Below are 21,069 nucleotides of genomic sequence, written 5' to 3'. Positions count from 1 at the left end.
CTTTTACTTCTCAGTAACATTCCCTGCAGTACACTTAAGTAACTTCAGAGCATCATACTTGTTAAATATTCTTATTCCAAAATTGTTAAATGTGTCTACAACTTTTCACAGAAATTACCATAAAATGCATTATATACTTTCTTAAATGTAAGGTGCAGAAAATAATTTCAATATGATTGAACTTCTCATAATATGAAGACATCACTATAAATTACCATAATTACTGCTTCATTTGCTTGTAGAGTTATGTTTGTCCTGTATTGAATGGCTCTAAATTGCTATAATTTGAAACCCTTTGTCGATTCCTATGTAGTTTTTTCTGTTTCCTTCATTATTAGGCATACCTTATTTTTGCTGCACTTTATTTGCATTAAGCTCTAGAGATCTGAAGGCCCTCTTACAGTGTGAGTGGACTTTAAAATGTAGGTTTTATAGCACATATTCTTAAATATGGGAGTTTGATAGCAAAAATTGCAGCGTTTTTACTTTAATGTTTTGGCCATGTTCTAGAGGTTGACGTTGACGGGAGAATAGCCACTGGACAAATGATCTATTGTTTATGTCAACCTGAGTAGGTTATAAGGTAATTTAATGATGCTGCACATGACAACAGTTTGTTAGGGAATTGGCAAGAAAATCTGTCAATTTTCTAGCTCCTTGTGTGTTTGTTTCCCAAGGGTGACTGTATCATTCTACTTAGAGTAGTAAGAATTTTTTTTCAACATTAGACCCACTTGTATTCAAGTGTTTGAGCACATTCCAAAGATAAATCTAAAGAGTTTGCACATAATTGACAATTTACTTAAAATTGTTTCAGATGCATTCTGCTTTTGTTCTCATAGCATAAATAATTAAATATTGGCCTCTCGAGGATCTTTAACCCAGCAACTATATGCAGTGCTTTGTACTGTTACATGCCATTACTAACAGAACAGTGTTTTTATTGAAAACAATCTACATTATCTGTGAAGCACTTGGTTAGTTTTTAAGAGATACAAGTGGCAAACATGTTTTGGTTAAACGTGAAAATAAATGGCAACAAATTGTGTTTTATAAAGATGATTAACATATATTATACTGCGTGAGTGTGTTATTTTGTTTATGAAATTCTAGGATGTGGTTGCCATTGAAACAGAAGTAAAATCAATGGAGAAGAAAGTTTCAAAAATCAAAGCTATCCTGTTATCCAAAGAAATATTTGATTTTTCACCTGAAGAACATCTTAAGCATGGAGAGGTAAGCATAGATCTGTTTAAAAATCTTTTCTCTTGGTACTTATTATGCTTATTTAAAAATATGTAATAATATGTGATTTAAAGTAAGAGCAAGATCAAGTTGAGAATGACTATAAGGCAATGGCACCCCACTCCAGTACTCTTGCCTGGAAAATCCCATGGACGGAGGAGCCTGGTAGGCTGCAGTCCATGAGGTCGCTAAGAGTCGGACACGACTGAGCGACTTCACTTTCACTTTTTACTTTCATGCATTGGAAGAGGAAATGGCAACCCTCTCCAGTGTTCTTGCTTGGAGAATCCCAGGGACAGAGGAGCCTGGTAGGAGGCCGTCTATGGGGTTGCACAGAGTTGGACACGACTGAAGTGACTTAGCAGCATCATGTTTTAAATCCTATTCATAGTGGTCTCTGTATAAAGATCATTTTCCTATAAGTTATTTTTTCAATTAATTTCTTCCTAAAACTTCAAGGTTCGGCAGTTTTTCCTTCAAGTCAAACCTAAGTGTTTAATAGTCTAGGAGCTTACGCCTCTGAGTCAGGAGAACTGGGTTCCAGCCTCAGCTGCTCTGCCCCTGTGCCTTTACATGATTGGTTAATATTTCTTGGATTTGCTTTCATGACTATGCGGTGGTAATGCAGTGATTATGTTGGACAATTATAACATGTACAGAGCCTCTAGCACAGAAACTGGGACATACTGAACAGCAGGCAGATGTTGGTTCCCCCTTAGCCTATCAGTTAAGAGCGTGGACTTTGGGCTCAAGCAGCCCTGGGTTCTAATCCCAACCCTGCCTCTTTGTGGTGTGCCCCCATGTGGGTCTTCTAACTTCTATGAACCCAATTTCCTTACCTGTTTTGATCTCTGCCTCCTAGGACAGTTATGAAGATTAGAGGAAATAATGTATATGAAATGCTTAGTAAAGTGAATACTGTCTTGTAATTTATTCACTATGTAAATCCAGATTTCTATGGTCAGGATGTCATTAAAGTGAAGTAGAAGTATACTTTTGAGACTTAAGAAATTTGACAGGATAGTTATCCCTTCAGTGCAGTAAGCATTTTTTGAGGGTCTGTTAGTGGGAAGCCCTGTGCTGGGTGCAGTTGCTGTGAGAGTTGGTAAGGGGGCAGTACCTGCCTTACGTGGCTGACTGCCTGGCGACAACACAGAAAGCGAAACAATGGTTCTACAGACAGAGGTGGGAGGGGAGAAGGAAGAAAGGCTGTCCAAATGCGTCATGTTGTGCTGGAGGGCACGTTTGCCCCAGGCATTCTTTCCGGAGACCCCCTAACAACCAGATCACAAGTAATATTAGTTCTTTTCAACCTGAGCTAAGAAACTGTTTCAAAACTGTTAAGACAGAAGTTTAATATTTAATCGATTTAAGAGTGGCCTTTTTGTCCCCCACTTGTGTACCATGTTTATCTAAGGTGATATTGGAAAATATACGTCCCATGAAGAAAACCATTGCTGAAATCGTGTCTTACCAAGTGGAACTGAGGTTACCACAGACAGGAATGAAGCCTCTGCCTGTGTTTGAGCGGACAAATCGGCTTTTACAAGACATAAAACTGTTGGAAAATGTGACTCAGGAACAAAATGAGTTGTTAAAGGTGAGTGGCTTGTGATGACAGCCAGCCTGTTGGATGAAAATGTTCAGCAAAAGCTGGTTTTGTTTTCAGTTTTAAAGGTTGGGTAGATCAAATTCCCATGACAGTAAGACACTGCCTGTGTTGATTCTTTTTGGTCTCTTCCAGTATTATTATCCAGGAGCCAGCATTGATATAAGAGAGTATTTTATTGTTCAGATGGAGCGAACATGATTTTTTCTTAGCTCTTACCCTTGTTCTGGTTGAAGACATTGAAGCATAGTTATGGTCTGTTTCATTCCATTCTTGAATAATTGAAGATCTACATGGGTAAAATGCTATGGGAAAAGATTCAACCTGCATAGTGCATTTGCAGTCACCTGAGGCCAACAGACCCAACAATAATCTCTTTATACATCTCAGTTGCTTTCCTTTTAATCATTTCATTTTATTACCAACATGATGCAGGTCAAGTAGGCACTTTGCCATTTTATTTTTACACGTTAGGAGACTAGTGTCCAAAGGTTAGGTGATTTGATAAAATACCAGAGTTAACATGTGTTAGGATTAATTTATGTATGAATAAGACAAAAATTTGGGTTTCTAGCCTCCTAGTATTATTCTTCATATTAGAGTCTCTTCTTTCTAACTGATGGCATCTTCTAGCCTCTCCCTGAGGGCTTTCTTTTTATTCTTACATTTTGATTGATCTCAAGCCAAAGAATAGATAAAAATTGCATTTTACTTTGGTTTGTGCTCCTAGATCAACAACCACTCCTATAGGGAAAGAAAGTTCCTGAAAGAGCCACGGACTTTTCATCCCTCTTAGTAGACTCCCACATTCTGCCTACTGTTCTTGATTAGGGGGTCAGGGTAGGAGAAAAAGTTATTTTTCCTCCTTCCCACTCATCCCCTGGTTATAGGAAGAAAACTGCTATCTCCTTCTCCCTCTTCAGTTTCATTCACATTTAGTGGTCACTCTATTCTCCTGAGATTTGAGGATATTGTATCTCTTGTTTGAGTCTTAGCTCACAGTCTCTCTGGCCTAGCTACTGATCTGGTGACGTTATTTCCTAACACCCACAGGGAGAAAAAAGATCTGGCACTCAATGTACTATTTTTTTTTTAATAATATAAAGAGAAAACAAAAAGCAATGATAGAAAGTTTGATCTGTTTTTCATCTTTTTGTGTTTTATTGGTCTCTTGGTTAGAAAAAGAAAATAACAGTCCTGACTATGCTTTAAAATGACTCCTTCACAAGATGAAAGGGGGAAATAGAAGAGGAAATTAGGTTTTGTACCAAGTTAGATATCAAGCTGTGCTGCTAAAATTTTCCATCTTATTGTGTTAGTGGAAATCAGATATCATCTCAGGTATTTCAAAGCTAAGTAAACTGATAGTAATGAAAATCATAGAATGTGGTGCATTTCTTTTAATTTCTAGTTAGATATTGTTGTAAGTGCTCTCATTGTAGAAAATAAGACAAATTACTTTTGGAGGGAGTAATGGGATGTAGCTCATTACTGAGGGCTGGGAAGCAGGTGTGTGCAGTGAACATAGTTATTCATTTCCAGCCTGTGGCTAAAATTATAGTTAAATGTTAAAGAAAATATAAGGAAGAATTCTGTGTTGACCAGAAACTTTGTAGTTTCAAAAGGCATTTGGTTTCATTGTGAAGCATACCAAGGAAATATCCAGATCTTCTTTTGAAGTCCATTTCTTTGACTTTCATCACACTTTGATTGTATCATTTAGCACACTGGTAGGTTCAAGCTCTTAACACCAGATTCCAGATATTGTTCTGGTCTGCCTTATTCTTCAAACTCTCAAGCCTCAACCTCTTACCATAAAACATACATCACGGATCCCAAAGAGTACCAGGTGAGGATGAGTCTGTACCAGGGAAATCTATCATTTCTCAAATCACTTGCCCTTTCCATTCTCAGTTAGGATTGTCACCTCTTTGTGTAGAAATATGACGAGGAATATGTATTAAATGTCTTACGTGACTATCAGTAATTTCATAAAACTTAGCCTCTTTGTTTACATGCTATCAAATGCGTCCCAGAATAAGCCCATTACACTGGGACAACTTAAGGGCAAATGTATGTCTGATTCCACTCCCAGCATTGCCCAAGGTGCTCTGGCATCTAGTAGAGCAAGTCGGTCAGGTGCCAGCTTTGCACATGTTGTCCTCTATGTTGAGACTACCATTCCCTATTAAAAACTGTGTAGTTGTGTATTGGATAGAATTGACTGGAGTTTGGAACAGGGATAGACATTGAAAGGAACCCATTGGTCTAGTCATTGGATTGTAACAGATTCTTGTTGGGGGTTTATTTTATAGATAGCCATAAAACAGACAAATGAATGCAATGAAGAAATGGAAAAATTGAAGCAGATCTTAAATAATTATCCAGCTGAATTCTCCCATGAACATATGTCAACAGACCAAGCCGCCAACCTGTCACAAGTACAGGTATGTTTCTTTCATTTCATCTGTCTCATTCATTTGTCCAGCAGTTCATTCACTTTCTAAGCTGTTGGTATCTAGAAACCTTTTTGATGACCTGGTGTATTTCCTACTTCTCTCTTTCAATTGAAGGTATTTTATGTATATGATTACTTTCTATGCCTATTTCATTAAATAGGTTATTATATAATTATCATAATGGAAGTCTCTTCAAGTGTCTTTAGCCTCAACTTGGTGCATTTTGGCTGGTACCAAAGAAGCTGATGTAACACATGCTATTGGACAACCTGACTTCCCAGCTAGCGTTCTGACATAGGGGTCATGCAGGCTGGGCTTTAGAGGTAAAGACTGAATGCTGTTGTAATCAAGAGTTCCATATACTAAGCAGTCTCACCATATGCCATAATTAACAATGTCCTACGGGCCCAGTTACAATGGTTTGCATGTTAACTCTCTCTTGCCATCAAGTTGGTGTAGGCAAGCAGTTGCTGTGGTATTCTTTCTGTGAGTCATAGGGCAAATTTTTTAATGTCTAAAGTGAAGTACGGGGGAGTCTAAGATGACACAAGCTATTAAGTGGTGGACTCAATAAGGCAGACTCAATGTGTTCGTGATTCAGTATTAGAACACTGTCATATTTCCCTTTACATTAAAAAATGCAAGAACTCCAAAGAGCTTTCATGTATATTAAAGTTCAGAAATGTAAATATATCTGTTATTTTAAAATAGTGATAGTAAGCCCATTAAATATTAATGGAAATTATATTTTACAGGGAAAAAATATAGTGAGAAGAGTGACATTGTTTTGCATTTTTGCAAATCTCATGAGGATCTGGCTTTCTAGGAGACAGCTAGATTCTCACCTGGTTCTGCGTTCAATCTTTTGAGGTATATAGTTTTGTGTGAAGCATATAAAGATTTCCAACCTCTCAAAGACACATACATGGAAGAGAAATATTTTAATAATGCTTTTGAATAATTTTGGACGTCCTTTGAAACGACACTAAACTCTGACAAGTAGAATTACTCACAGGTTCATTGTTAAATGGAATTTGGAGCCGTGTCAGTGAACTTTCATACTCTTACATTAAAATCCATCAGTCTGTCTTATATTGGAATGGATCTCCAAGCATGCATGATTTTATAACATCATGCTTGATCATATGGAAAACACTTATTTGACTTGTGATGTAGATCCTCCAAATGATGACGCATCTCAGTAGCCAATATTAAAGAATTCACACTTACTAACATCTACAGATGTCACCTCTTCAGAGGAATCTTTCTGTGTATTATGTACATATGTATGTATAGTTTAACAACTGTCTTTTTTTCAAGTAAAAGTAGTATTCTATGGGGAAAAAAATGGATAGGTCAGCTTGAAACTTAATCACATGAGTGCTTTTCCTCAACCATTAAACTTTGGTGTACAACAGAAGTGCTTTATGCAGGCTTTGCACTTTGTCAAACAGAATATTAAAAATACATGTTCTTTATCAAGGATATTCTTAACTGAAGTTGGCTTTTTTTACAGTTAAATTCATGATACTAAATTACTATATTTAGTATGATCCTAAATTACTAGCTATGAAGCATCTAGTAATGCTAATACAGTTGATGTTTCTGCCTTGGTTCCTACCAGATGTCAGGAGTTTTCCCCACCATTGCTTTTACTACAACACACAGTGAAAAATGTCAACACAGTGAGAAAGGCCAGTAACATTTTGGTATTATTATGAAAATGATCTTGACCTCATAGAGTGCAGACCTCCTGGGGTTTGCAAATACTGCTTTGAGAATGGCAGCTTTGTGCCCTTCTCTGCCTCCATAATTCCAGTGGCTCTGGAGACTGGTCTGTTTCTCTAAGTGCTGTTCTAATGGCTATAATGTTATGTCTGTTGGGGGGCACTGTACCTCTGAAGTTTAGTGCTTATTGAAAAGGGACGCACACCACAGCTAACTTAGATTGAATTAAGTTATTTCCCAAAGCAATCACAAGAAGGTTCATTTCAAACAGAATAGGGGTATGGTGTCAGAATGTGTGTGGTGGCACTGGAGTCATGGGGGCTGGGTGTCAGAAGTCCAGGTCTGCGCTGTCGCTGGCTGCAGCTCTGGAAGAATCACCTTCTTTCTCTGGACTTCAGAACTTTCACTCATAGGTGGAGTTTCTCTGTCTCTAAAAAAAAAAAAAAAAAGATGATTCTATCAATGTCTCTAGGATAGATGGACTGAAAGAAGAAATAAGGAAAAAAGGAATGAATGAACAGAGGGTTTAAAGAATACGTTAGGGACAAAATTTCAGTACCTGAAGTTCTGCTAAAAAGGAGCAGGTCTGTCTTCTGATACAGCTCAGGCTTTGAATGATGCCTTTCAGAGTACTGGAGAGGAGGATGTCAAACAAGACAATGCCTGACGTTTCCTCCAAATCCAGGATTCTATGACTCTGTAATCCTCCTAGACAGACAGTGGGCACCTGCACTTTTACTGCCCATGTATGACATTTTATTCCCACATATCAGTCGCACAAATTTTTTAACCTTATAAAGCTTGGAATTATTTCTTCATCATTCCCGTAAAAAATTACACTTCACAGCACCTTTATTTGCTTATTTATTCCCATATGGTAGGAAGCTTTGGCTGTAAGAAAAAAAGGAAATAAATTTAGGAAAACTAAAGAAGGCTTCGAAAGTGACAATAAAAGTGTGAGATTTCTAGCCTTGTTTTCTCTCAGTGGTTCCCAAATGTTAGTCTGCATACAAATCTTCTGGAAGTTTGTTAAAGTGTGGTTCTTTACCCCCTGTGGATTCTGGCCGGTCAGTCCTATGGCCACTGAGGTGAGGCAACCCTGGCTGTACTCCACATTCACCCATGGGGCTTGTTACAGATTTCTGAGCCACCACTTGACCCCCAGCAATTGATTAACAGGGTGTCAGGTGAGGCTAAAGCATCCTATAAGGGAGATCATAAACCCTCCCTGGATCATTTAGAAACACAACCAGATGGAAGGGAACTATGCCATACCAGGGACTAGTTCCTGGCTGTGCAAGCCCACAGCATAGAAAAAACTTCAGCTCTTGCACCAAATGCAGCAGGCTCCTGTGGCAAAGGCATCAGATGTCCCAAACCAATGCAAACATTCTTTCTGCATAGGGAGAAATTGAAGGTATGGAAAAGCAGATTCTGAGCTTGAACCAGAAGAAAGAAGACCTGGTGGTGGACTTGAAGGCTGCCATACTAAATCTTCACCAGCATTTACAGCAAAAACAGCAAGAATTAGAACAGGAAGTGCTGTCAGTCGGGGCATCTGAGGAGAATACAGGGGCTGAGAAGGATGCTTCTGAGTGGAAGGTGGGTATGGCTGTAGTTAACAATGGTCCCACATTCCTCAAGAGCTTTAAATTGGTAGTATTTTTCATCTGGAAAACCTGCGGCCTCTATATTTATGGCCTATAGAAAAGGAATTTCTTCACGAGGAAATACTCTGCCTGAGATTATTCACGAGTGAATGTTAATTCTCAGGGTGTGTCTGTGCTGGACTCAATCCAGAATTCTTATGCCCAAGTTACTTAAGGGGGTGCTTATGAAATCCTATGGATAGGTGGGTGGCAGCCACCCTTTGAAGTGTCTTCCTACCAAACTGTGAGCCCATTGCAAACTCAAAAATGGGCCCAGCACCTCTCAAAGCCCACTTTGAATCTACATCAGTGAATCACATTCTTGAATTGTTTGATGAGGGGCCACAGAAAGCAATGCAAATGAAAGGGATCTAAGATTTGACCGAGTCATGATATTTGGCTGGATGAGTTGAGAGTTGCTAAACCCAGAGGCTACTTGTGTGGGTGGGCATCCTGGATAAAGTGAGTAAAAAATTAGCTACATAAAAAAGCAGCCGGGCCGGGATCCTGATGAAGTTGAACAGCAACCCGGCTGAAAGTCTTTGTACTGTGCCTTTCAGTTGAACAGAACGAGTTCCATGTCCTTCCTGCCAGCACTCGAGGAAGAGGCAGAAGAGAGCTCTCTGAAGAGTGAAGTAAGGAAAATGATTTTCTCGTTCAAGTTTGGTAGAAGCGTAATCTCTAAAAGGTCAATGAGAAGATCTTAAAATGAATGGAAACATAAGGATTTTTAAAATTCGATGCCAGTATTTTGTAAGGGTGGTTGAAGTAGTTATCTTATGTTATTAATGTTTAAGTGCATATAAACCTACTTCAGGCCGGAGTGGGATAAATGTATTTCAGACACACTTGTTGGCAGAAGGGAGAAGATGAAGTTCTTTGTCATATCCTGAGTTCTGAGTACTTTCTCTGGAGTTTTGAGAGTTTGCTGTTTGGCTGGCACTCCTGGTGGCTTTATCTTTCCATATTTGAATTACTCTTGCAGTCAGACAGCACTGCCAAGGACACGAAGAACGGTGTTGGCAACTAACCCTACAATGTTACTACTCCTATCAGAACGGGTTGAATGAGATCTTTACCAGTTTTCTCATTATATCAATTTCCATTTCATACTTTAAGAACTAAAGCAGTTAATGGGTCTGAGCCAAAGGGAAGAAAATTGCAGCAATTGACGGTTTTTAATGTCTCCTACGTAACGAGCAGACATTCTTCCTGCTCGTTTTATAGATTGCTCAGTAGCTCCATGGTCACACGGAATAGCCTGTAGTCCTTCACCATATCACTGGGACACGTGGGGCTGAGTGGTCGGATGAGGAGTGACCCACAGACAGCTTTGTGATCTGATTCTACCTCTTCATAGCAGAGAAAATTTTGAAAATGAAAGAGGTCCTGGAGCCAAAATAAGAGTGCATTTCAGTATGATTCTAATTTGAGACCTGTATTTGCCTCTGAGCTGATATGTTTATAATCATTGTCTGTCTTTGACACCAGTCAAAAAAATACATGTTGTTAAAGAGCCTTTGAGATTACATTTACCAAAGCAGATGAAATTCCTAAAGTGCTGTTTTAAAGCTCCCCTTTGTAGGACATGAACTGACTGCCAACTTTAAGAATATTTTTTTGGCTTTAGGAAGAGCAACCACATTTGGACTCCTGTGATGTAGTTATCCAAAGAAATCGATGATAAATAGTGGGGGAAGGGGAGGAGAGGGTGGAATTAAGGACTGCAATTATACTGCCTGGTAAGCTGAGTGTTACATAAAAGATATAAGGAGGATGCTGTTATGATGGTAGGAAATCACCTCCCTCTGCTAATCAATTGATTGCTGTGTTAGAGTGGAGATAAGAAAGCAGAGCCATCTTCCGGGTTCCTGTCTTTACTCTGGAAACATGACAAGGACGTGGAGGAGGACAGGGCATCCTCATCCTCTGGAACAATCATTCAGGTAATACTGTGCGGGTCACATTTCTTGGGGGTGGGGATGGGCAGGGATAGCAAGTCAAAGCAAAGACTTTCTTGTTTGAAAGAATGTTTCAGGAGGGAATCTATGTGGGTTGAAAATTTTTAAACTTCTTACCGCTACCTCTGGACAAAGCAAAGACAGCCGAGTATTAGTTGCATTTCTTTTGTGTGCTCAGTGATAATGTTTTTGCTGAGACCCTAAGTCATGTCCGACTCTTGTGACCCCATGGACTGTAGCCCACTAGGCTACTCTTCATGGGATTTTCCAGGCAAGAGTACTGGAGTGGGTTGCCATTTCTTCTCCAGGGAGTCTTCTGATCCAGGGATCAAACCCACGTCTCCGGTATTGGCAGGTGGATTCTTTACCACTGAGCCACTAGGGAAGCCTGTAAGTATTTACCTGAGGAAAACTCCCTAAGTGAAAATCCAAACTGAAAAAAAAACAGTTAAAGGAGCAGCTAAAAGGTTGACCAATGTGGTTAAAGCATTTAACATGCCTCTTTTGGGGGGAGCAGTTGAGGGTGAGAGTTCTCTTTTTGAACAAAGTAGTGTGGAAGATAAATTAATGAAATAAGTCTTTTTGCTTCTGCTTCTGCTTCATTGACTACGCTGAAGGCTTTGATTGTGTGGATCACAACAAACTGTGGAAAACTCTTAAAGAGATGCAAGTACCAGACCTTACCTGTCTCCTAAGAAATCTGTATGTAGGTCAAGTAGCAACAGTTAAAACTGGACATGGAACAATGGACTGGTTTAAAAAATTGGGAAAAGAGTATGTCAGGGCTGTATATTGTTATCCTGCTTATTTAACTTATATGCAGAGTACATCATGTGAGATGTACTGGGTAATCACAAGCTGGAATCAAGATTGCTGGGAGAAATACCAACAACCTCATATATGGAGATGACACCACCCTAATGACAGAGAGTGAAGAGGAACTAAAGAGCCTCTTGATGAGGATGAAAGAGGAGAGTGAAAAAGCTGGCTTGAAACTCAACATGCGAAAAATTAAGATCTTGGCATCGATCCCATCGATTCATGGCAAGTAGAAGAGGATAAAGTAGAAGCAGTGACAGATTTTATTTTCTTGGGTTCCAAAATCACTGCAGATGGTGACTGCAACCATGAAATTCAAATGTGCTTGCTCTTTGGAAGGAAGCTTTGACAAACCTAGACAGAATATTTAAAAGCAGATATCACTTTGCTGACAAAAGGTTCTTATAGTCAAAGCTATGGTTTTTCCAGTTGTCATGTATAGATATGAGAGTTGGACTGTAAAGGCTGAGCATCAAAGAACTGACGCTTTCTAATCGTGGGGCTGGAGAAAACTCTTGAAGAGAGTCCTTTGGACAGCAAGGAGATCAAATCAATCAATGCTAAAGGAAATCAATCCTGAATATTTATTGGAAAGACTGCAGCTAAAGCTGAATACTTTGGCCATGCAAAGAGCTGACTTAATGGAAAAGACCCTGATGCTGGGAAAGATTAAAGGCAAAAAGAGAAGGGAGCAGTAGAGGGTGAGATGATTAGATAGCATCACCAATTCAATGGACATGAATTTGAGCAAACTAGAAAATATTGGAGGACAGAGAAGTCTGGTATGCTGCAGGCCATGGGGTCACTAAGAGTCAGACAGGACTTAGTGACATGAATGAATGTCATGTCACTAAGAGTCAGACATGAATGAATAACAACTTTTTGCTCCTTGTGAATTTATAAACTTCTTCAGTCTCTCAAAATAGAGGGCAAATGCCCTCACATTAGAAAATCATTTCATGCTGATATGAAGACGATGTTTTTCCCTTGCTTCTAAAGGATCTCTGCATCATTATGATCCACACTTCCCCCCTTACCTGCCTCCTGACTAGGGCTGACCCTACCCAGCTCCCAGGCCAGTCCTTTCTTTGATAGTTGGCATGGGGACACTTATGCCAGCATCTTTGATCTCTGCTTCTTGGTCATGTCCTTTCCTCTCTACTTCAGAAGTGTTCACATTTCCCTTCCCTAACAAGTTCCTTCCTCCATTGCCCTATCCCTCCCAAAGCCCAGACCATCTCTTTAGAACTGCTCTGCCTCCACAGGTACCCTTCTCTCCATATCTGCCTAAGGACTTCCTTCCTGCTCATCCGTAAAGTCACTTTTCAACTCCCACTGCCTCCAAGAACCCCCTTGTTCTTTCCCTTTGTTTTCCCATAGCATTCTGAACCTCAGTTATTATAATTTATCAGTTTTATACATGGATCTGACACAGTTTCATGAGAAGCAGGAACTTGATCTTCTACATTTTGATGTCCTGTACTGGGCTGATAATGCTACTTTGTAATTTATTTGTTTCTTTTTGGCTGTTCTAGGTCTTCCTTGCTACCCAGGCTTTTCTCTAGTTGCATGGAGCAGGGGCCACTCTCTGTTAGTGGTGCCCTGGCTTCTCTTGTTGGAGAGTACAGGCTCTGGGCACCAGTCAGTAGTTCAGCTTGCGGGCTCTAGAGCACAGGCTCAATAATTGTGGCGTATGGGCTTAGTTGCTCCGCAGCTTGTGGGATCTTCCTGAATTGGGGATCAAACCCATGTCTCCTACATTGGCGGGTTGACTCTTTACCACTAAGCCACCTGGAAAGCCCTCAATATGCTACTTTAATGTGTTGAATTTCTTGATCCTGCTTTCCAGATCAATTTCATGGTGCTTCCTCTTTCATTTATGGCTAAATGTCTTTAGTTCGTGCTCCTTTTTCTTGGCTCCATTTGTAATCGAGATTTTGCCCCTTGCTATATTTATACTGCCATTGACTTCTGGATATTAATTTTCAGTTCAGTCACTCAGTTGTGTCCAACTCTGTGTGACCCCATGGACTGCAGTACCCCAGGCTTCCCTGTCCATTACCATCTCCTGGAGCTTGCTCAAACTCATGTCCTTCGAGTCGGTGATGCCATCCAACCATCTCATCCTCTGTCGTCCCCTTCTCCTGCCTTCAGTCTTTCCCAGCATCAGGGTCTTTTACAATGAGTCAGTTTGTATCAGGTGGCCAAAGTATTGAAGTTTCAGCTTCAGCATCAGTCTTTCCAATGAGTGTTAAAGAGTTGATTTCCTTTAGGATTAACTGGTTTGATCCCCTTGGTGTCCAAGGAACTCGCAAGAGTCTTCTCCAACACCACAGTTCAAAAGCATCAATTCTTCAACGCTCAATTTTCTTTATGGTCCAACTTTCACATCCATACGTGACTATTGGAAAAACCATAGCTTTGACTAGATGGCTCTTTGTTGTCAAAGTAATGTCTCTGCTTTTTAATATGCTGTCTAGGTTGGTCTTAGCTTTTCTTCCAAGGAGCAAGCATCTTTGAATTTCTTGGCTGCAGTTACCATCTGCAGTGATTTTGGAGCCCAAGAAAATAAAGTCTATCACTGTTTCCATTGTTTTCCCATCTATTTGCCATGAAGTGATGGGACTGGATGCCGTGATATTTGTTTTTTGCATGTTGAAGTGCCCTTTTATTAGTCCTGATCCTTCTTGACCTCTAGCAGTAGCAACCTCTTCCTTCTTGAAATGCAGCGTTCCTCTGGCTTTGTTAATTCTATACGTTCTTGTCTCATCTGTCTGCAGCCCCTCTTCCAGCTCCTTCTCTTTACCCATCTCTGTCATAGCGGGCATTTCCCCCAGTGGTTTACCACCTTCTTTCTTCTCTGTTTTGTCTCATGGCAGTTTCTCCTCTCATAAGTTTTGTAGTCACCTCTATGCCAAAGATTCCCATTTTAAATCTCTGGTCTTGATTTTTCCTGTAAATCTGTTCCACATTTCTACCATCCAAATACATTTCTCTTTTTGCATATGTTTTCTCAAAACCATTTACCAACTTTTCTTCAAAGCTTACCCTGCCTCGTAATCTCTCAGTGTCTGTTAGTGATACAACTCTCTTATCAGTGTCTGAGACAGTCTTCAGAGTCATCTCAGGCACCTCATTTGTCTGGCCTTTTATGGCTACTGCTCAAGTGATGTCCATTCAGTCTTTACACCCTTCTTCTGCCATTATTTTTGTCATTATCCTATTCCAGGCAATTATTAACTTCTTCCCTAGACTTTGAGAGGAGTCTTCTAAGTGGACTTGTAGCCTCCAATCATTTATACATCTTATACTTAACTGATGGATCTTCCTAAAGCAGTTCATGTTAAATTCAAGTCTTTCCTAGATTCTGATTTCTACTGAATAAAATGCAATGTTCTTAGCCTGGCATTCCAGACTTTTCATGATCCCAGCTTACGTTCCCACTTTTATCTAAGTTTTACCTTTAGTTCTTGGTTCATACCTAATAGCAGTTACTGTTTTCAGTACATGGAGCTCTTAGGAATTACTAGGTGCTTTGTATATGTCATCTTGTTTACTAATTACAGGAATGAGTGAGCTGGGTTGTGTTGCCACTTTAAAGATGAAGCAAGTGAGGCTCAGAGAGTCCAGGTTAATTTGTCCAATATCACGCAGCTTGTAAGTACAGCGGTCAAGATTGGTTGATTACAATATGCATACTTTTCCCACCACATTGGTCTTTTGTGTAAGTTTCATTTTCCCATTGTTTAACCTTGATTAACCTACCAAGTGGATCAAAGTGTACATCCATTTAAAATGTGACACACATCATTAAACTGTCCTCTAGAAAGACAATAATTTTATTTCTACCAGAATGCATGGAAATGCCTCTTTTCTGACCTCAAGTTAATATTGGAAATTTTCAACCTTAGTTAAACATAGCCAGTGGATTAAATTGCATATATTCTAAGGATGTTGACTATCACTTCAGGTGTGAATTGGCTTTCATGTTCTTTTTTTATGAATCATGTATCCAGGCCACTTGTCATTTTCTACATAGAAGTTGATGTGCTCCTTATTTATTTGTAAAAGTAATTAATACATTAAAGATGTTAACAGTTTGCGAGATGTCATCTCAATCTGTTATTTCTCTTTTAACTTAGATTATGATGTCTTTTTGTGGCACATGTTATTTAGGTTGTTAATACTAACATTTTTCCCTTTATTGTCAAGCTTTAAAAGTCCCTTCTCACTCTTAGAATGGAAACAGATTCGCTCATATTTCCTTCAAGAATTTTTATGGTGTATCCTTTACATTTAAATATTAGATACAATTGGAATTCATTGTTAGCAGGGAGACAGAGATTTGGTTATGTTTTTCCTGAAGTGCCTGGATAAGATAGTTGTTCCCAAATTTTAAAGTTTCATCTTTCCTTCATTATTGGAAATAGGACTTTTATCACATAATCTTATTTAAGTTTAATTCTCAAAATAATTCATTTAAATACCCAATTCTTTGGATTTCTTATGTGTTCCTGATTAACCACAAAGCTTTGGAGATTTAAGTCTTCAAATAAAGATAAACTTGAAGAAGTTGATTTTTTTCCCCTAATGAGCAGACTTTTTTTCCCTCAATGTACCTGACTAGTCTAGATATTTTTGTAAGCAGGTGATTTGTAAACTGAGCAGGTGCAGAAAGGACTTGTAAGGCTTCAGGGCAGGAACTTTTCTGAACCTCTGATTCTTTTCTTTACAGGAGGCAGCTGGGAAAATAAGCACATGTGATAGTTCCATGGCACAGGTTCTTGAACCAGACCTGCTGAACACCGAGCGAGGCCCAGAATTTTCCCTGAGCCCCAACCGAACACCAGAGGTAGGTCCCTGCTGCTGATGAGCCATCTGCCCAAACCCCTGGACTAGCACCCAGAGATGGCGGGCTCTCTGTGTTTTGCGATATTTTGTATTACCAAGCAAGAGGTCTTTGTGAACCTTAACACCTCCATGTGTGCTGCCACGCTGGAGAACTGGAAGATTTTCCATCAGATATTTACATGGAGACTAAGCGTGGCAGAGAGCAAGTAAAGACTTTTTACTCACTCACCACGTGCCAGGATGAACCAGCCTTTCCAGTAGTATCCCCTTCTTTTTTCTGTAGATACAACTTATGGGGGTGACAGAAGTGGAGGAGAGCGAATGTTAATTATCTACCTATTACATTAGAGGCATTTGTGTTTGCTCTCTAATCCTCAGATTAAATAGGTAGGTTAACATGTACCATACATTTACAAAAGCAAAATCAAAATTCAGGGTGTAAAAGTACAGTTAGTAAATGGAGGAATAAGGAGGTAGACCCAGAATATTCCAGTCTGCCTTCCTAATTTGAATATTTAGTATTTAAAGATGTAAAACTGAGGCAGATTTGGCCTCACCACATAAGCTGCCACCACACCATCCCAGCAGCATATTTAGTATTTGTGCAAATGCATTTAGGTCGGGCACTTTACCTAAATCTTCCCTCTTAGCACAGTAGGCAGCACATCAGTCTCATAACCTGAAGATCCTGAGTTCGAGCCTCAAAGAACAGCAGATCCTTCACTTTTGGGGCTTCCCAAGTGGCGCTAGTGGTAAAGAACCCGCCTGCCAATTCTGGAGACGTAAGAGATGCGGGTTTGATCCTTGGGTCCAGAAGATCCCCTAGAGGAGGAAATGACAACCTACTCCAGTGTTCTTGCCTGAAAAATCCTATGGACAGAAGAGCCTGGTGGGCTACAGTCCATGGGATCATAAAGAGTCAGACACAACTGAAGCGACTTAGCGTGCTAGGCACTTTAGCCAGGCAGTTTTGCATTTTATAAAAGGGGGTGGTGTGTGCAGATATTGGTAGAATTGATAGAAAAGTATTTAAAGGTTTGGTATTTTGGCATGAAATACTGCTACAGCCAGAAAACTTATTTGCATTTTAACTGGATCTTGGTACTCAAATCAGTGATGTGTTGTACAGAAATCAAGCACTGCCACATTCATTGACTGGGAGGCTAACTTGAATGCCAGAATTATGTCAAAAATGTGGACTTGCAGACCCAAGGCATAATGAAATCAGAGATTGAATCCTGGGTCTAGGATTGAATCCAGTGACCATAGGCAGTTTGAATAACTTTTCTAAGCCTCAGTTTCCTCATCTGTACACTGGGAATAATGGATTTGTGGCATAAAATATGAGATAGTCTTAGCACAGTAGCTTAGCTCTAGAATCCAGTAAAAGATTGGGTATTATTAATTTATATTTATGCTTTAGACTCTAGATGACATAATTCTCTAACTAGACATATTTGTGGTCATGTTTTTTTAGCCCTCCAAAATATACAGTTATAAAACTTTGATTAAAATAATTTCTGCTTTTAAAATGTGGGGTTATCATTTGAAGAAGATACTCAGCAGGTGGACTACTGTGGGAAAAAATGTAGACTCAGAATTAAAAGATCTTGAAACTGTGTGACCTTGGGCAAGTAATTTATGTCTGGGCCTGAGTTTCTCAGAAGCAATGTGGTGGGATGGGAGGGGTTTGAACTGATTAAACATTAAACACACTTGGATTTCTTTGGCTATAAAAAAGGTGTGAACTGATTCCTGGCACAGTTTCCCAGACCACCTTCAACTATTGAAGTTCTGTTACAGATAATCTTTTTGTCTTCCATTACTTTTGGATTCTTTCCAAGTTCAAATAACTAGCAAATAAAACCAAGATTAGTACTCCAGCTTCCATATTTCCTCATTAATTCAGTGAGTTAGAGAAAGCAAAGAAACTCAATTTTTTTTTTTTTTAACATCTGTGGCAGTTGTAGGTACTCAAATAATGTTTTTGGATAAATAGGGAAGGCAGATGGTAAATCTCTTATTGCAGATTAATTAATCAATCAATCACTGTTAACAGATTTTTATCTCAGGTGACAAAAAGGATCGCAAAATCTTTGCCACGGAGATATAACAGTAACTGAAAAATCTGAAAACTAGGAAGCAATTAGATGACTAGAAATTGATGTCTGACAGTAAACTCACATATCAGTTGCTTTTTTAAAGATCAGAATTAAAAAAGAAAATTGAAATGGGTGAATCTAAATATGGATCTGGCTGCGTATGAGCTATAGAAAAAACACGGTACTGGGAAGGCTTCCTTAGGAAGGTGATTCTTAAAGAAAACCCTGATTAAAGCAGGGGAGAAATAGCATTTTGGCAGAAAAGGCAGGCATCTGTGAAGTTAAGAGATGGTCAAGGGGAATGAGTACAACTCAGAGGACCCTTCTGTTGAGCCAGCTCTTATAATCCTCATCAGAGTGTATGTGAAAAAGAGTGGTATTTTCATATCCTGCATATTTTTGTTACCACTTACCAATTTTGTCTGTTTCTATTGTACCGAAAGTTCTGTGTTTAAACAAAATTCCATAAATATTAGGAAATAGGCACTTGAGTTGAGATAGGGTATATATTTGTGAGCAACTCCCATTTCTCAGTTGGCCAAAATTATGCCTTTTTAGATGCTGAGATGTAGTTAGCAAAGCCTTATATATTGAAAACATTGTCATTTCCTCATAATCAGAATGAATAAAATGTTTATATCATTGTTTAGTCACTCAGTCATGTCCGACTCTTTTGCGACCCCATGGACTATAGCTCGCCAGTATCCTCTATCCACATTGACAGGTGGATTCTTTACCACTGAGCCACTTGGAAAGCCCTGAATAGATATTACTAATTTGGTAGAGCAAAACACAAATCCTTATTCCTAAAAAAATTCCTCTAGAAAGGTCAATAATACTGTTTCAGTATTTTGGAAAAAGATGTGGGAAGCAAGTATCTGTATCAGTTCATCTTTTGCCTCCAGATTGGAAGTATCTATCACATAATCACCAGAGTACTTTTACTTGGTACCTGGGAGAAATTTTTCTATGGGATTGATAAACAACCTGGTTGTTTGAATATAAAAAGAACACATCACACACATCCTGCTTTCTTTATACTATACCGTGAGCATCCATTCCTTAACACGGTAATATTTGAGTATCTAGAAGCTAAAAAGTAACTTTAGAGAGTCAAGAATACGAGAAAAGTTTTCAAATTACCCCAATGAAGCCTATCACTTGACTCAAGCTATTTTTAATAGAAAAAGATAAGTAATAGCAGGGGGGAGGGAAAGCTAAAATATTTTATAATTTTAACCACTTAAGATGTTAAGTTAAAAGTGTGAGGTATTAATATAATTTCCTTGTGTCCCCGCCAGTGTGTAAAGATCTCTTTTTTCTGTTTGAACAGAGGGCATAGCAATGTAAGCATTGCTTAATCATGTGTCACGCAACTTTTAACACTGGCCAATTCGCTGCAGTGTTTCAGACACACACACCCACATGCACACCCTCTCGCGCACACTCACCTGTCTCCTGGGACCCACCATTTAATGAACCGCCAGCCTGTTTGCGTCCTCCGTGTCCAGGAACTCTGTGCCTGTGTTCATGCAGATTGGCTGCTTGGAAACCTGGGGCTCCAGGTCACGTGATTGTTGCTATGCCTGTGGAGGTGCCTTCTTCGTTTCTTTCTGTTTTTACTTCTTCTGCCCTTATATATTTGTTTTTCTTTTAACTAGGGGAAATGCTATAAGTTTATAGGTCTTTACAAGTCCAAATCTGAATATTTTGGACTCCTAGTTTTTCACTGCTGGATTATCTTGGATTTTTTCATAGGGTGCCACACCTCCCATCAAGGCTGCAGCTACTGGCCTTTCGGACAAGCAAGGAGCTTTTGAGGCCACTGAGGAGAAAGTGAGGCCCGAGCCTGCAGAAGTCCTCCATGTCTGCAAGAATCAGGTGGCTGAGCTGGAGCTGTGGCTGCACCAAGCCAACGTGGCATTTGAGCCAGAAACATTAGACGCGGACATGCAACAGGTGGTGGAACAGCAGTTGGTAGGGTGCCAGGTAAGGCTGCTGGGTCTGAGTTCATGGCCTGTCTCTTCACCAGTCACGAGAAGATGAATTTCTCTGAAAGCAACAGTCTGATTCTTCCTGTTGCTCTGACCCCTATGTTTATTTTGGCCTCAACTTTTTGTTCTCAGGATAATTCTTTGAAATAATTTATGTAAGCAGAGTATTTGGGGAGACAGTAGTGGAGAAGATCTCAGAATCTAGAGTTTAGATCTGGTCACATTAACTGTGAACTGGAGGGAGTTACCTCTCACTTCATTTTCCTCAGCTAGGTCAACTCCTAAGACTTTGTTAGGATTAAATGAGATAATGTATCTAAATCAGTGTCTGGAGTATAAAGTATATATAAAGTGCTCAGCAAATACTAGTTTTATTCATAATATTCAGTTTTTTAAATTTTCATTCATCAGAAATGAAACTGAATATCCTGATTTGCAGGTTACAGATACAGCAGAAAAGGGCTTTGCTGTCATTTTACTATGAATGCTCCTTCTCTTGCTGGCTTGGTGGCGCTAGCAGTGAAGAACCCACCTGCCATTGCAGGAGACGCAGGAGTCGTGGGTTCGATCCCTGGGTTGGGAGGATCCTCTGCAGGCGGAAATGGCAAGCCACTCCAGTATTCTTGCCTGGAAAATTCCATGGACAGAGATG

At 39.5% G+C, this 21,069-nt stretch overlaps 1 protein-coding gene and 1 long non-coding RNA gene across 8 annotated transcripts in view; one reads left to right on the top strand and one right to left on the bottom strand.

The window, feature by feature from the left end:
* Positions 1-21,069, top strand: part of SYNE2 (spectrin repeat containing nuclear envelope protein 2) — a 328,786-nt gene that overhangs the window by 202,181 nt on the left and 105,536 nt on the right. For 6 of the 7 annotated variants that reach the window (XM_044924868.2, XM_044924865.2, XM_044924866.2 and 3 more), the window contains 8 exons: positions 1,114-1,236; positions 2,663-2,845; positions 5,170-5,301; positions 8,446-8,643; positions 9,251-9,325; positions 10,526-10,636; positions 16,206-16,322; positions 20,182-20,412. In XM_044924868.2, the coding sequence (XP_044780803.2) occupies positions 1,114-1,236; positions 2,663-2,845; positions 5,170-5,301; positions 8,446-8,643; positions 9,251-9,325; positions 10,526-10,636; positions 16,206-16,322; positions 20,182-20,412 (1,170 nt within the window). Of the gene's footprint in view, positions 1-1,113; positions 1,237-2,662; positions 2,846-5,169; positions 5,302-8,445; positions 8,644-9,250; positions 9,326-10,525; positions 10,637-16,205; positions 16,323-19,885; positions 20,018-20,181; positions 20,413-21,069 lie in introns of those variants that run through there. The other variant, XM_044924869.2, reaches the window with a different exon arrangement.
* Positions 7,257-20,013, bottom strand: LOC102415526. The gene is made up of 2 exons (XR_003112266.3): positions 19,875-20,013; positions 7,257-7,471 (listed from the first exon to the last, which is right to left on the bottom strand). It is a non-coding gene; the product is annotated as an uncharacterized LOC102415526 (long non-coding RNA).

This window comes from Bubalus bubalis, chromosome 11 (genome assembly GCF_019923935.1).
Source record: "Bubalus bubalis isolate 160015118507 breed Murrah chromosome 11, NDDB_SH_1, whole genome shotgun sequence".
NCBI lineage: Eukaryota > Metazoa > Chordata > Mammalia > Artiodactyla > Bovidae > Bubalus > Bubalus bubalis.
Note: the sequence above shows the minus strand (reverse complement) of the source record. Positions and strands in the feature narration are given on the sequence as shown.